The sequence below is a fragment of the Guillardia theta genome (assembly GCF_000315625.1).
Source record: "Guillardia theta CCMP2712 unplaced genomic scaffold GUITHscaffold_131, whole genome shotgun sequence".
In the NCBI taxonomy this organism is placed as follows: domain Eukaryota; class Cryptophyceae; order Pyrenomonadales; family Geminigeraceae; genus Guillardia; species Guillardia theta.
In genome coordinates this window covers 25,751-39,030 of record NW_005434543.1, presented here as the reverse complement: position 1 = coordinate 39,030, position 13,280 = coordinate 25,751, and the positions used below count along the sequence as shown (strand labels likewise).

At 51.8% G+C, this 13,280-nt stretch overlaps 4 protein-coding genes across 4 annotated transcripts; all 4 read left to right on the top strand.

Moving 5' to 3' along the window:
* Nucleotides 1–680: 680 nt before the first annotated feature.
* On the top strand, nt 681–2,302 carry GUITHDRAFT_166059 (hypothetical protein). The gene is made up of 8 exons (XM_005822094.1): nt 681–840; nt 891–1,251; nt 1,276–1,361; nt 1,582–1,656; nt 1,748–1,800; nt 1,871–1,901; nt 1,952–1,997; nt 2,141–2,302. Exons 1-8 carry the CDS (start codon nt 688–690, stop codon nt 2,263–2,265), a joined length of 930 nt encoding a protein of 309 aa, XP_005822151.1. The 5' UTR covers nt 681–687; the 3' UTR covers nt 2,266–2,302.
* Nucleotides 2,303–5,533: 3,231 nt separating this feature from the next.
* Nucleotides 5,534–6,304, top strand: GUITHDRAFT_146672 (hypothetical protein; the record flags this gene model as incomplete). Its single annotated transcript, XM_005822093.1, has 1 exon — nt 5,534–6,304. The coding sequence occupies one exon, from the start codon at nt 5,534–5,536 to the stop codon at nt 6,302–6,304; it is 771 nt and encodes a 256-aa protein (XP_005822150.1).
* Nucleotides 6,305–7,043: 739 nt separating this feature from the next.
* Nucleotides 7,044–8,160, top strand: GUITHDRAFT_118610 (hypothetical protein; the record flags this gene model as incomplete). The annotated part of the gene is made up of 4 exons (XM_005822092.1): nt 7,044–7,104; nt 7,154–7,923; nt 7,976–8,041; nt 8,101–8,160. The coding sequence occupies 4 exons, from the start codon at nt 7,044–7,046 to the stop codon at nt 8,158–8,160; spliced, it is 957 nt and encodes a 318-aa protein (XP_005822149.1).
* Nucleotides 8,161–9,251: 1,091 nt separating this feature from the next.
* GUITHDRAFT_80038 (hypothetical protein) lies at nt 9,252–11,549 on the top strand (the record flags this gene model as incomplete). Its single annotated transcript, XM_005822091.1, is given in 9 exon segments — nt 9,252–9,389; nt 9,441–9,556; nt 9,604–9,781; nt 9,845–9,904; nt 9,967–10,040; nt 10,057–10,165; nt 10,227–10,445; nt 10,650–11,009; nt 11,199–11,549. Coding segments are annotated over 9 exon segments (1,605 nt in total), but the record flags the coding sequence as incomplete, so codon positions are not given.
* Between the last annotated feature and the right edge of the window lie 1,731 nt (nt 11,550–13,280).

The window sequence follows — 13,280 nt, the reverse complement described above, 5'->3', positions numbered from 1 at the left end:
GATGGTAGCTGCGCATGTAATCGCAGAAAACCAAGTAGGTGGCGCCAGATGGTTTGAACTAATCCATGATTGGGGGGGGGGGGGGGCAGTGTCCGGGTATGGGAACAATCAAGCCGATGGAGTATGAGGAGCAGGAGCAGAAGATCAGGAGGAGCAGGAGCAGGAGCAGGAGCAGGAGCAGGAGCAGGAGCAGGAGCAGGAGCAGGAGCAGGAGCAGGAGCAGAACGAGAAGCAGGCAGGAAGCAGCAGGGAAGCAGGCAGGGAAGCAGGCAGGGAAGCAGGTCGCTACAGGATTGTTAGTTGTGGGCTCGGTGCTGCTAGTGTAGAGGCAACCTGTGACCTCATTTTTCAGACCAAATTGCGCGAAAGACAAGGCAATGGCAGACAAAGTGCCTGGGAGGGTGAAGGGGGGAGGAGGAGGAGAGGGAGGGAGGGAGGGAGAGAGAGGAAGGGGAAGTGTAGTTAAGATACAGCCTTGCTTGCATACTATGTGTTCGAAGTTAGCTGTGATCATTTTGACTCCTCTGTCATCTCTTTTGCTGCCACAGCAAACATCTATAGAGGTGGTACAAGTATGTATGAGGTCTGAGGAATTTAGAGGATGGAAGATGTATGATGTAGGAGACTGCATGACGTCAATGATCACCCGGCAGTAGCGATGTCTGACTTGTCTATCGAGTAGAGACGATGTCGATGTCATTGGCAGAAGCGAAACAGAGCCTGAAGGCAATGTTCCCTGCCCTCGACGACGATGCGATCCAAGACATTCTGCAGCAGACGAACGGGAATGTCGAGCAGGCCGTAGAGTCTCTCCTTTCCATCTTCAGCGAAGCAGGAGCGGTGAGCACTACACAGGGACGTTTCCTCCATTCTCACAGCAACATTTGCAGGAGCCGCAGGCTTTGCAGGCCCCGGGGAGAGACGCTGGAGACAGTCAAGCATGGAGCTCGTCCGCTGCTCCTCCCAAGGTGAAGCAGGAAGATGGAAGACACGTTCAGTTCTCGCCCGATTGCGCGAGGCAGAACCGATTCTCGGACGAGACGGAGACTTTTCCTCCTCCTTCCGATGACTTCCTCACGCTGGCACGGTACATGAAGTCCAGCGGTCAGAACAGCGACGAGCAGTGCTTGGAGGACGAGGCTCTCGCAAGGAGGCTGCAGGACTCGCTGTACCTCCAGGGAGTGGAGGAGATGGCCCGAAGGCAGGACGGGGCCAGTCAACGCCGAGAGGCTGGGCCACCAGCAACATCAGGTGAGGTTGTACGTTGAGAAGCAGACGGTGAGGAGTCGATAGGAAGGAGCGCTCCGCCGCAAGGGACAAGCGACATGAGCTTCGAGAACTTGTTCGGGTTCAAGACTGAGGTGACGCTATGGAGGAGGAGAGATGGGCAGAGAAAGGCAGGGGAGGGGAGGGGGTATTGAAGTGAAGGAGACGGATAGGGTTGAAGAGGATGGGAACATTGGAAGGAAGATGAAAGGAGTAGAAAGGAGGTGGGGGATGACAAGGGGTAGAGGAAAGGGAGCCTAGGGGAACGGGGACGAGTAGGGAGCGGTTTTCAGGGTTGCTCAGACGTGTTGACAGGACCTCAAGAAGAAGATTGGCACGATGGGTGTGACGGCCAAGTCGAAGATGAATCAGTTCATGAGCAAACTACAGGTCTGCCCTTCATGTCGACCAACTTCACTCTGATCTACATGATGTTTGATGTCCTGTCCCACGTGCAACCTCGTCACCATGCAACCTACAGGGAAAGGAGATGACACCTGTCCAAACTTCTCCGCCTCCTTCGTTGAGCTACAGGTGAGCACAAGGGAGGAGGGGAGGGTGGGGGGGGGGGAGCAATGGCGGATATTGATGAGAACTACCTCAGGCCAATCGAATCTGACTATGACGACACAACGGTTTGAGGATAAGAGGGCACTGGTCGAAGGTTTGTAAAGTTTCTTCGCAGGTCCTCACCTCCCAGACGGCTGATCAGAACATCTCAAAGAGGGCAGGTGAGGAACAATCGGTTCATCGTTGTCTTTGATAGACTCCATTCCACCTCATCCATTCCCTCCATCCATACTCTCTTTTCCCCGCATCTCGCCTTCTAAACAGCTCCTGGGCGTCTTAGAATCTCACCAGCCTCCTGCTGCAGGTGCGCACACTCTTGAGGATGACGACGAGCAAGACCACGGGCTGGTTGACAAGCGAAGCCATGCCATGGCCGCTCGTCAGTCCGGCACAATAACAGGTGAGGGTAAGGACAAGAAAGTAGATTGAGGCTGAGGCATGTGGAATAAATCGAGTTTATTCTTTGATCGCGATAGGTGAACACCTTCTTAGTTGACACAATAAGCGCTAACTGAAACAACTGAGTTACAGCACAGGACTCAGTTGTTACAGCACAGGACTACGTCCAAGACCAACGTGACCAGTCTTTTACACTGACCTGCTTCAGACTGAAACACATGCTCTGCATCCTAAGAAGCAACAATCTAAGAACACATCATGCGCCAGTGAAGGACACTGCATCGCTCACGTGTACGCGCAACCCTCGGGCATGATTAAGCGTCACATACCAAAATGCAAGGCTTTCAACAACTACGCAACCTAACACATGGAACAACGAACCACATCTTCACACAAGGAAGGACGAACAGCTATTAACTGGCCTAAGCACATCTGGTAGTCAAAGCAAAAGTCTACCAATAGCCCTTTCAGCCTTGCTAGCTTATCAATATGACCGAAATCCGCGGATGAAATGATCTTCTGAGCATAACCTCACATTACCGTAAGCATCACCATCTATTGCACAAGGTTAAACACACGTATGGATACATATTTACCGTAGAATTCACCACTGAAGCTGCTCAAGCTGCAACCGTCAGTATCAGCATCCCATCAAAAGTACATAATGGAACGATCGGGGAGAGCAGCGCATAAGTCTTCTACCTCTATCACAGCGGTTCTCATCTCGATCCTCTTGGAACTACGGAACCTGAACCTGCTCTGCCCTACAGCATAGTGAGATATGAGCATGGTGACTCGCAGACGGTCTGATGCGGCAACCGCCGTCCTCTTCCCCCTTGCTAGATGTAGCCAGCCTGCATCCCGTCATTTGTAGGGCGCACGATATGTACCAGGAACTTATCTGAAATTATCAGATACACATTATCTGGTACTGCAAAAGTGTACTGTGATATGATTGAGTATATCTTGTCGGTAGTCATATTAGTACCAGTGCATGTCAGGTCATGTTGTAAAGAAAGACGTATCCATAGCATCCTCTTACGAGGTCCTCCTCTGAAGTAAATTACAACAAGCTGTCGGTTGTGGGGCTAAGGTAGGTACTTAATGGTAGAAAGTAGGGGTAGCATAGAATTGCGTTGTAATGTAGTAAATGGTAAATACCTGTGGTAAGCTACATGTAGTAATTTGAGGGTAGTAATTTACATGTTGTAAAGACTTGGTAGTAAATACTCGTGTGTAATGTTGGTACTAAAGGATAAGTCAAACTAATGAGTCACGGCAACCTACAGTTGTTGATGTGTATACACCCCCCAAATCAAGGGATTTACATAGGGTGCGCAGTACACTTCGGGCGGTGGTATAGTTGAGAGTACCTGGTATGAATACAGGGGGTCAGGGGTGGACATTCCGAAGATCCTTCACAGCTGAGAGGCAAGCATCTTGCCTCTACGATTTTTCTTTTGGATCAATTGAAACATTTCAGCCCCTTGACATGTTAAATAGATGTCATTCAACGGTACACAGCTTCTTCGATTCCCTCATGGGTGGGGTTGACTCATCGGAAACTTAGTCATTATGTGGTAAACAAATGTAAGAAACAACCCCTACCACCCCCTTCAGCAACACCCACCTAGATTGTCATCTGAAACCAAAGGAGGATTGGACCGGTATGCATGTTACTTCAATTTTTTGGATGAGAACAATGGGTACTGTCTTCAGGGGTAAACAGATTTTACCACTAAGGATGTGTTGTAATAGTTGCTGTCGTAATTAATGTTGTAATTTACAGAATTTTGGTTGTAAACTATGTTGTAATCTTCTGTTGTACATAGTAAATACTGTTGTAATCTTCCTGTTGTAAATGGTAATGAATGTTGTAAAGTTTGGGATAAGGTGGGGGTAGGATCCTGGATTTATGAGGGTAGGAGTGGATGGGTTGTCTGTTGTAAACAGGGGGTAGTAAACAAGGAAAGCTTTTAGGGGCAGGCCCCATTGACTGCCGTAATGGCATGAAAGTCTGGCACGCGAGGGGTCTATGACCCTGTAGGTTCCTCCACCCCTCTCTTCTGACACCCTCATCCCTACCCCCTCTCCTTTATTTTTTCCTATGTGATGTCAATGTTTTAGCATCAGGGGTTCACTGTCAACCTGAAGAGGTTGCTAGGGTTCAAAGGGGGGGTAGTGGGTCATGTGAAGTCGAAACTTGGTGGGTGCAAGTGTATAATCTTCGCAAGCCAAAGTTGAAAGTTTGTTCTTTATGAAATGTAACAATATTTGAAATATTTGTAAAAATCTTGAATTTTTGTGCTTGAGTTTTCGCATTACACTCTCACACATTCCAACTATATCCCGTGCCCGGGCATACGTGACCTGATTGTTGGTCACATGGGAACCATCAGTACAGGACGCATGCCATGACAGTCACTTGATTTCATATGTCGGTTCCTAAGTTCAAAAGGCCATCCTCTGACCCCTTGGGCATACGAATCCTCAGACCTCGATCATGGGGGATAGGATGACACAACTGGATAATCTTTTAAGAATAAAAGGTTTTTTCTAAATCCTTTTATTCTTAAAAGTAATATTCCGACTAAATGTATGCTTTTTGAGATTACATGTTATTTTAGCACAAGGAACGATTCGTGCGAAGCGATTGGGTATTTCAATTCTTCGTTTTCAAGTCAATTAGGGGGTAGGTCCATTCCACTACCCGATGATTTGTCGATAAAAGTACCGGTGTTTAGGCGGGAACCTGTCAATTCGGAGTGGTAGGGTCCAGTACTCCTCAACTTATTAAGTTTTAATATTTAAATGAAGATTTTAGAGACGCAGGAGGGCTTGCTGGGGGTATCTATACCCCATTCAAATCATAACAACCCCATGCTTTTATTCATAAGGGGGTAGTGGTCCTGTACCCACCCTACATAAGCAATTCTTGTCCAATTCTAATGGGAAGGTCATCTATTCGTACAGGAGGTATTGGCATTGAGGTCATTCATTGAGATCCAATTGAGAATTGAGCTACACTTGCCCCCCTCTTTCGACATCTGTTTTCGATCATTATGAACCCCCTGTATATTCACGGGATCTAAATCGGACTGTGTGGTAGCTGGTAGGTAGGGTTATTCCACCCACCCCATCTCCGCCTCCCTCCCCCAGAATAATAAGCCTTTCGGTGCCTGTCCTCCCGAAACTCGCCTGCGGTCTCTCGATCCACATGCATTCGAGCTACTCCTCCTCCTTCTCTCCACCGTCCTCCCCGTCCCCCACCTTCTCGATGGCTTCGTTTCAGCCCAACATGTCAGCCTATCCCTCCATCCACCCTCGTTTCGACCAAGAGAACCGCGGGAACCTTCTCCTGATGGCCAACTGGGGATCCCACTCGGAACATGGCTCTCGACCCGTATGCAAGAACAGTCTGAGTCAGCAAGAGTCCGAAGCGGAGTGGTTCATGCGGGCCATCAGCGACATTCAAACTGCCGACGAGACTGTCATGACCGAGGATACCTACTATCTTTCACCTGCTTCGGACCACAGCGAGCCCTCGGAATCCACGTCTTCGAACTCGGCGGAGGAAGAAGATCTCCCGATCGGAACATGTTTGAAAGCTCTGCCTCGCAATCGCTCAAGCATGATATCGAATACGTCGCACACCAAATTGACGCTGGCGAAGAAGCTCGAGATCATCGAGTACTACCAGAAGTATGCCTGTACACAAGCGCACGTATCAACTGTCTTCGGGAAGAGCACCTCCGCGATATCCAAACTGCTACAGCCTGAAAACATCAAGCGCTTGAAGAAGTTGGCTGAAGCTGGTGTGACCTCGAACATGAAGCGCTGCTCTGCGATCCATCATCCAGAGCTTGAAGGCCGCGTGCACGAATTCGTGAAGTCATTGGAAAAGAATGATGCGCATTGCATCAGCAAGCTCTGCGAGTTTGCGCTGTCGACAGCCAAGGAGCTCAACATTGAGAAATTCAATCCGAATAGAAGATGGTGCCATCGCTTCCTCAAGCGGCATGGCTTCAGTTTGTCCAAAATCCGATGCGTTAAAGCTGAGCTCCGGTGAAAGAGCAATCCTGTGTTGTTTAGCATTGTACAATTCTTTTCTTTGGCTTTGAAACGATATTAAAATCTTTGATTAACCTCAAGTGAATTGATTCAGCTTTTGAAATGTGTTACCGTGTGAAGGGACCAGAATCAGGTTGACTTCACATAGTCAAAACAAATCGTGTGAAATTGAAATGCATGTAAGACGCTTGCACACAGCATTTTGTTAGTCTGATATAACTAGCCAGTCTTGTCTGCTTCCCTGATCGACAAGATGTTGATCACAGCAAACCTTGTTGTCGTTGGCCAGTCGCGTCATATAATAATGATGCCGGGTAGAACATCGCGCACGGTGGGGTTAGATCAAGACCGCTAGGGGATATCAGGCCCGCCTCGGTCTCCTTTGGGATGGAATGCGCGGGGATGAGGTGTAGCACGTCACCAATGTCCAAAAGAGCTATGCTTACATTACTATTTAAAATGTTTTAGATACCCCCTACTATATCACCCACTGTTTCTCTGTCATAATGAGGGGTACTGGATTATGTTAAGAGTTTTTTGGTCCCCTGTCAACCCCCCACCCCTGTTCGTCGACTACCCTTTGTTTTGACACTGAAGTACCCCCAATCGCCCAGCTAAACCTGTTCCAAGGTATTAGAGTAATACGTAAAAGGAAAAATAGTGGTTGTAAAAAGTTGACACAGAAAAAAAGAGAGATTAGGTGTTTGGGGATGAGGGCTCAGGAGTGCTGAGTGGGGATGTGGGTCCGGATGTGGGTCCGGATGTGGGCAATGTGTGGGGATGAGGGCTGGGATGAGAGTAAGGGTGGGGATGAGGGTAGTCGGGGAGATGAGGGCACAAAGCCCAGGGATGATGGAACATGCCCCCGCGCACAGAAGCATGGTGGCGCGAGCGACAGCAGCTATGGCGTCATCAGCTGTGACCTCGTCGACATTGTCCATGTCAGCGACAAGGATGGTGGGCAAGACGATAGTGAAGAAGGGGGGGGAAGCAGAGGTAGGGCATCTTTACAGTGACGATAATCCCGGGACCACCCAGAAGGGTACCGGCTTCGCCAATGCAGAAGCCGCCTTGAGGACAACTAGACTGGTTGAGGACAGACCTCCCAACAAACGAATATGGACCATCAATACCATGCTGCACCGTGCCAAGCACCATCCTCACCAAACACAGGGAATGCGGGATGCGATCGCCATTTTCGAAGACTGGATCCGAAAATACAAGGAGGAAAAGGAGAGCCAGAAGAAGGCTAAAAAGAATTCTTCGACAAGATCTCAGAGCCAACCACACGACCAGCATAGAGAGCTGGTTGCAAGCTCTGCGAACGCCTTTTCATATGCCAATTCAAAGGACTTCGATAGCTTTCTATCCCTTTCACGAGAAACCTTGAAAGAGGGAAAGGCGGCGCTACGGAAGGCCGTTGAAGAAGCTTCTCGTCAGTCGTCATGTGCTGGTGCTGCGGCATGTACAATACAGCAATTTACCGCTGTGTTCGGCGGGCCGGGCACTCATGGGTATGGAAAGCATGTCATTGAGGGTGGGAGGCACACAGTGAGAATTGAAAGCGTGGAGGAGCTCACGAAGATGGTGGGCAAGACATGTGTGCGAGGACTCAAGGTAGAATCAGAAGCTGCCAATCAGTGTCTCTCAATGTGACGTTTACCTGCAGGAGGGCAGTATCAGCTTCGAAGTAACTTACCAAGAAAGCGAGTCGGATGCTTTCCTATGCTTTCAGGTAGACATGTCATGATCTGCGGCGGCGGAAGTAAGTGAAAATTCCTAACGTGTCTACAGATCAATCGTGGGGAAAAGGCGACTCGAACTCTAGATAGTTTCTTCATAAAAGCCAAATGAACTCCGGCAGCGGCAGTGCCTCGCGGCAACTTGACCAGTCTCTGTCGGAAAAGATCGTACGGTACGGTAGTGATCGGATCGGACAGTTCGAGTCGCCGATGATCGGCGGACCGTCCGCGCGCGCCGCGCGGCCGCCCGGCGTCCGAGTCACTGGGCCGGCGGAGCCGGACCCGGCCCGCGGGCCGCCGGGTACGGTAGCCTCCCGGACAGACGGTCATCAGTAAGCTTCACGGTCACACCGGGGGTCTCAGTATGAGGACAATTCATCCGATCATCAAGCCCGGGCCTGAGCTCCCGGGCCCCCCTCGCCGGCCTCACCGGGGGGGGGGGCGAGTGCTGAGAGGAGGCTTGCAATCATGATGATTTACTAGAAAGTGAAGTCGCGCACTCCGCCAAACTACCATGCCGGCAGGCCCGGCCCATCCGACCCGGGCAACTTGTGTGGTTCACCGTCCGGCCGGCGTGGCAACTTTGACTGAGTGATTACCGCCCCGGGCCGGCGGCCCGGGTGGTGGAGGTACCGTCCGGTCAACGGTCCGCTAAGTGATAGGGGGGGTGGGGGTGGAAGCCTGCGCTTCAACGGATGTCAAAAAAACGCTATGCTGATCAGCTTCCCCAGTGATTGAGACTTGAAGTGGGACAAACACTCGACACAAGGCAAGACAAGACAAGGCAAGACAAGACAAGACAAGACAAGACTCGCCAAGACTCAAGGCAAGGCAAGGCAAGGCAAGGCAAGACACAGTAAGTAAGAACCGAGAAAAGACAAGCCTGTGACAAGTGAGAAAAGGGTATAGAGGATGCCCAAGAAGAAGGGAGCAGGAAAAAGAAAAATTCAAGAGACCCCCGAGGAGCGTCAGATGAGATTGGAGATGGAAGCTCTCAAGGTCTCTTCACATTCTCACACATTCTACATCAAGCGCCCATCCACTCGTCTGAAACTTTTGATGCAGGCGGCAGAGGAGGCGAAGTTTAGGACGGACAAGATGCGGCATACACTTGAGACGAGGCTGAATGAAGAAGCTGAATTCAGCAAGTGAGCAGAGCAGCACGCATGCTTCCTCCCCTGCAGTAGGTGACACTGTTGAGTCAGGCTGAACATGGCCAAGATTCAACATCAGTGGAGGAAAATCATGAGAGTTGCCAAAGTAGAGCAGCTGCGGCACGAGCTAGAGATCATGTCGCAGAACCATGAGAGGGAGGTTGACATGAAGGATGCGATCATCCAGGTGATGAGCCGCCGGTCCGGTTAACTCTGCTGAGCTCAACGGTGCTGGCAGATGCTGGACAGAGACCTTGATGAAGCGGAGGAGCAGTACCAGACAGCTCTAAGAAGCCATCTGCACAACCTGGATACCATGATCAATCTCTTCGATGCCAAGATGTCAGATCTGAGGTATGGCAGGAAGATCGTCGACTTGCTGTCGTGCTGACGGCAAGCAGGATGGAATTTGAGTCGGAGCTGCAAAGAATGATCAACGACTTTTCCAAGGAGCGACGTGAAACTCTTGAGGGTCACAACAGGAGGACCAAGGAGTTCAGCGACATCCTTGACCTCCAAGAGGAGCAGTTCCAGATGCTGGAGGAGGAGCAGCACCAAGAGTTCGAGAGCCACTGCGAGGTCCGTGGGAGACGATGATGAGTCGAGCGAGGGGGAGGCAAGAAGAGCTGACGAGGGTTGTAGGAGATCAAGAACAAGAACATGGAGGAGCTCAACGTGCTGAGGTTGACGCTTGAGGGACAAGTGAGAGACTCTCTTGCCTTGCTGACCTCTCCTGCTCACATGCTGCGTCTGTTTGTTCACAGATCGAAGACCTCGAGAAGCATTTCCTCGCAGCGGCAGACAGCTACAGTGCAAACACCAAGGACAAGGCAAGAGAGTGTGGAGGAGCAGAGTTGTTGCCTGACTCCCGCTCAGGTGCAGAAGTTCAAGGAGTACACTGAGAGAGATCGCAAGGCAGCCATGACGATCGACACTCAGATGAAGAGGCTGCTGCGTCTACAGGTGCTCCTCTCTTGACTTGCTGACTACCTGCTGCTGGGGACCTGCTGAAGGTTTCACGCAGGACAACCTCGCTCTGTGGCGAGCGAAGATCGCGTCAAACACAGAGGAGAGCGTGAAGCGTAACAGCTTGCTGAAGAAGGAAAAGGAGAGTCTGCAGGAGCACTTCAACCGGACCAAGTTGGCGATGAACAGAATGAGGGAGGAGCAGGCGACGATCTTGAAGCAGCTGAGCGTCGAGTGCAACGACTGCGACAAAACTCTGTCGAGCAACATCGCCCTGGTGAGGGCAGAAAACTTTACCTCCTCCTCTTGGTCCTCCTCCTCCCTTCCGTCCCTCCTTCCGTCCCTCCTTACCTCCCTCCCTCCCCTCTCTTCTTTCCTTCCTTCCTTTCGTTCTGTACACTTCCTGCTGTTGCTGCTCTTGTTCTTCGTTCTTTGTTCTGCTGCTTCACCACAACCATCATCACCTCTGACATGCGTGCAGGCTGAGCGGATCCTGAACACGGCAGAGCTGAACCGCAAGCTGGAGACAGAGAGGGAGAAGGTGGTTCCCTTCTACCCGAGCCTGAAGTTGACCGAGGAGGACGAGCTCTCGCTCAACGATCCTCCTGCTGGACTCCAGGAGGAGGCAGCAGCCCTCAGCAGCTACTGCAGGTCGCAGAGCGGGCAGACGGTAGAGAAGTGGAACATGCTTGACAACTTCCTGCGCAAGTACAACATGGTGCTGCTGGACAAGGAGGCGATCCGAAGGGAGAAGGAGAGGCTCCTGCAGGAGAACGGGGACCTCCGCAGCATCCTCAAGCAGTACCTTGACGGAATCTCCGTCAACCAGAATGTCCTCCAGGTGAACAGTCTCCTCCCTCCTCCCCTCTCTTCCCCTCCCCCGTTCTCGTCCTCATCCACCACGTCCTTCGTTGCCTGATCTTCACCTTTATTCCTCCTCTAGTCTTCTTATGTCTCCCCCCTCCTCTCCCCTCCCCCTCTTCGTCCTCCTCTCCCCCACTCCTTGTCTCTCAGCTGAAACTGTCGACAGGCGCCGAACCCTCTCATGATCGTCAACGAAAGGAGCAACATTCAAGCTCAGCCCCAGCAGACCTCCCTCGGCCCCTCCACCATCGTCGATGGTTATCAAGTCGTTGCCCAGCAGGTTCGAGTCCTCCTCCTCCTTGCTCTAGTCATGTCTGCTCTGCTCTGCTCTGCTCTGCTCTGCTCTGCTCTGCTCTGCTCTGCTCTGCTCTTCCACCTTCCCTCCCTCTTGGTCTTCGTTTTCTCTCCTCCCTATCTTAGTCTCCCCTCCCTCCTCGCCCGCTCCGTCCCTCCTCTTATCTTCTTCTTTCTGACGCCTCGTACAGTACTACCAGGCCAACTTTGGTTTGTGAGGTGATGAGAAACAAGTAGATGCGAACGCAACGGCGAGAAAGAAAGACAAGTATAACACACAAGTGCAGACGACACTGTCTTCCTCTCGTTCCTCATTGAAGCTGAAGTTTTCATCCTTAAGTTTGATCCTTCCTGCTTGAACTCCCTTCTCCTCCTCCCCACCCACCCACCCATCCTCCTCAATCACTACCATGTCCACCTCCATCTCCACCTTCCTCCTTCCTCCTTCCTCAACCACCGCACTTCAGTTGAAATCAACCAGCTCATCCTTCACATCGACTGCTTCCCTTCTCTCCTCGCCCATCCTTCCTTGTCTCTCCACTCCCTCGCCTACTACTTCCAACCTGCTACCTCCATGCTGACCCTCTCCCTCGATAACCGCTGGTCTCCTCCCAGGTCCAGTCCCCATGCCCTGCCCCGCTTCTCTCGCCCCCCCCCCCCTCCTTGCTGTCATCTCCCCTCCCTTGCTCATCTTGCCCCCGCTCTCTCCCTCCCCCTCTCCTCCCCTTCCCTCTCCCCTCCAGCATTTTCGCTCTCGGAGTTGCTCCGGCCCTAAAGTGAATTCGCAACGTCAGGAGGAGGTAGGAGGTACGAGACAGAACCGAGGAGGGAGCAGACAGCGGGATGAGAGAAGGGAGGAGTGAGGAAGAGGAGAACGCGGAGAAGCAATGGAATGCAAGGAAGAAGACTGAAGTGCAAGATGACAAAGATTAGATGTCGATGTGTTTCTTTCATGCCTGTTGTGATGATAGTACAACTTGTCTTCTCCTCTCCCTATCCTCTTCATCCTCTTCATCATGTCGCTTCTAAGTGCTATGCAGACTTTACTGGCAAGGAGAAGAAGCTTCAAGGCCGATGAGTGTCGAGGAAGACACGAAGCTACAAGACGAGTTGTGCTTCGTGGACGACCTGCGCTTTTCTTGGCATCGGCAAGATCTCACCTGACGTTTCAGCTCAACGCTCATCACTAGCAACAGGGACTTACAAGGCGACAAGCATGAGGAGGCGGCAGGGAGGAGCGAGGAGGACGAGCGAGTCGTGGACGTCAAGCGGTTCCCTGCTACTCGGATGTAGGAGGAGGCTGAAGGGAAGTACAGGGTGCACGAGGTGCTTCACGGCAAGTACCGACGAGCATGTCAGATGCGAGACGGTTTCATCTTCCTCCTCTTCCTCTGCTTCTACCTCGGTCAGCACTCCCCACCTGCTGCCCCTGCTGACAGTCTCTGTCCAGCTGCCGTCTACCTGCAGTCTTCAGCTGGAGGAGTCGTGGAGGTATCCAACGCCCTGAGATCGAGCTTCCTCGCGCCCACGTGACCTGACCCTCCTCTGCCGTCAACCCCTAACATGATCCTTCTCCTCCTCCTCCTCCTCTTCTTCTCCTCTCCTACTGCAGCTTCCAGGACCCTTACACCTTCGACCTCAAATCGTATCGAGACATCACAACCCTGGTACCCCTCCCCTCCCTCCCTCCCTCCCTCCCTCCCTCCCTCCCTCCCTCCCTCCCTCCCTCCCTCCCTCCCTCCCTCCTCTAACTTGCATGCAGCGAGATGTCTGGATGGTAAAGGGCTGGCTGTTTTGTTCTTCTCCTCACCTTTGGCAGTGGATGTTCTACGTCATGGCGCCGCTTGTTGCTCAGACGTCTCAGTCAGCCTCCACCAATGTGTTGACGGTATCAAAAGGAGGAGGAAGAGGGGGAGGGGAGGGGGAGGGAGAGTGACAAGGAGACCGACGGAGA

Excerpts from the sequence above, each read along its gene's own strand:
- GUITHDRAFT_166059 (XM_005822094.1), top strand. The coding sequence starts at position 688 with ATGTCGATGTCATTGGCAGAAGCGAAACAGAGCCTGAAGGCAATGTTC. Across the intron at positions 1,252-1,275 it reads TGGGCCACCAGCAACATCAG|ACGGTGAGGAGTCGATAGGA; the intron begins GTGAGGTTGTAC and ends GTTGAGAAGCAG. Across the intron at positions 1,362-1,581 it reads TGTTCGGGTTCAAGACTGAG|GACCTCAAGAAGAAGATTGG; the intron begins GTGACGCTATGG and ends ACGTGTTGACAG.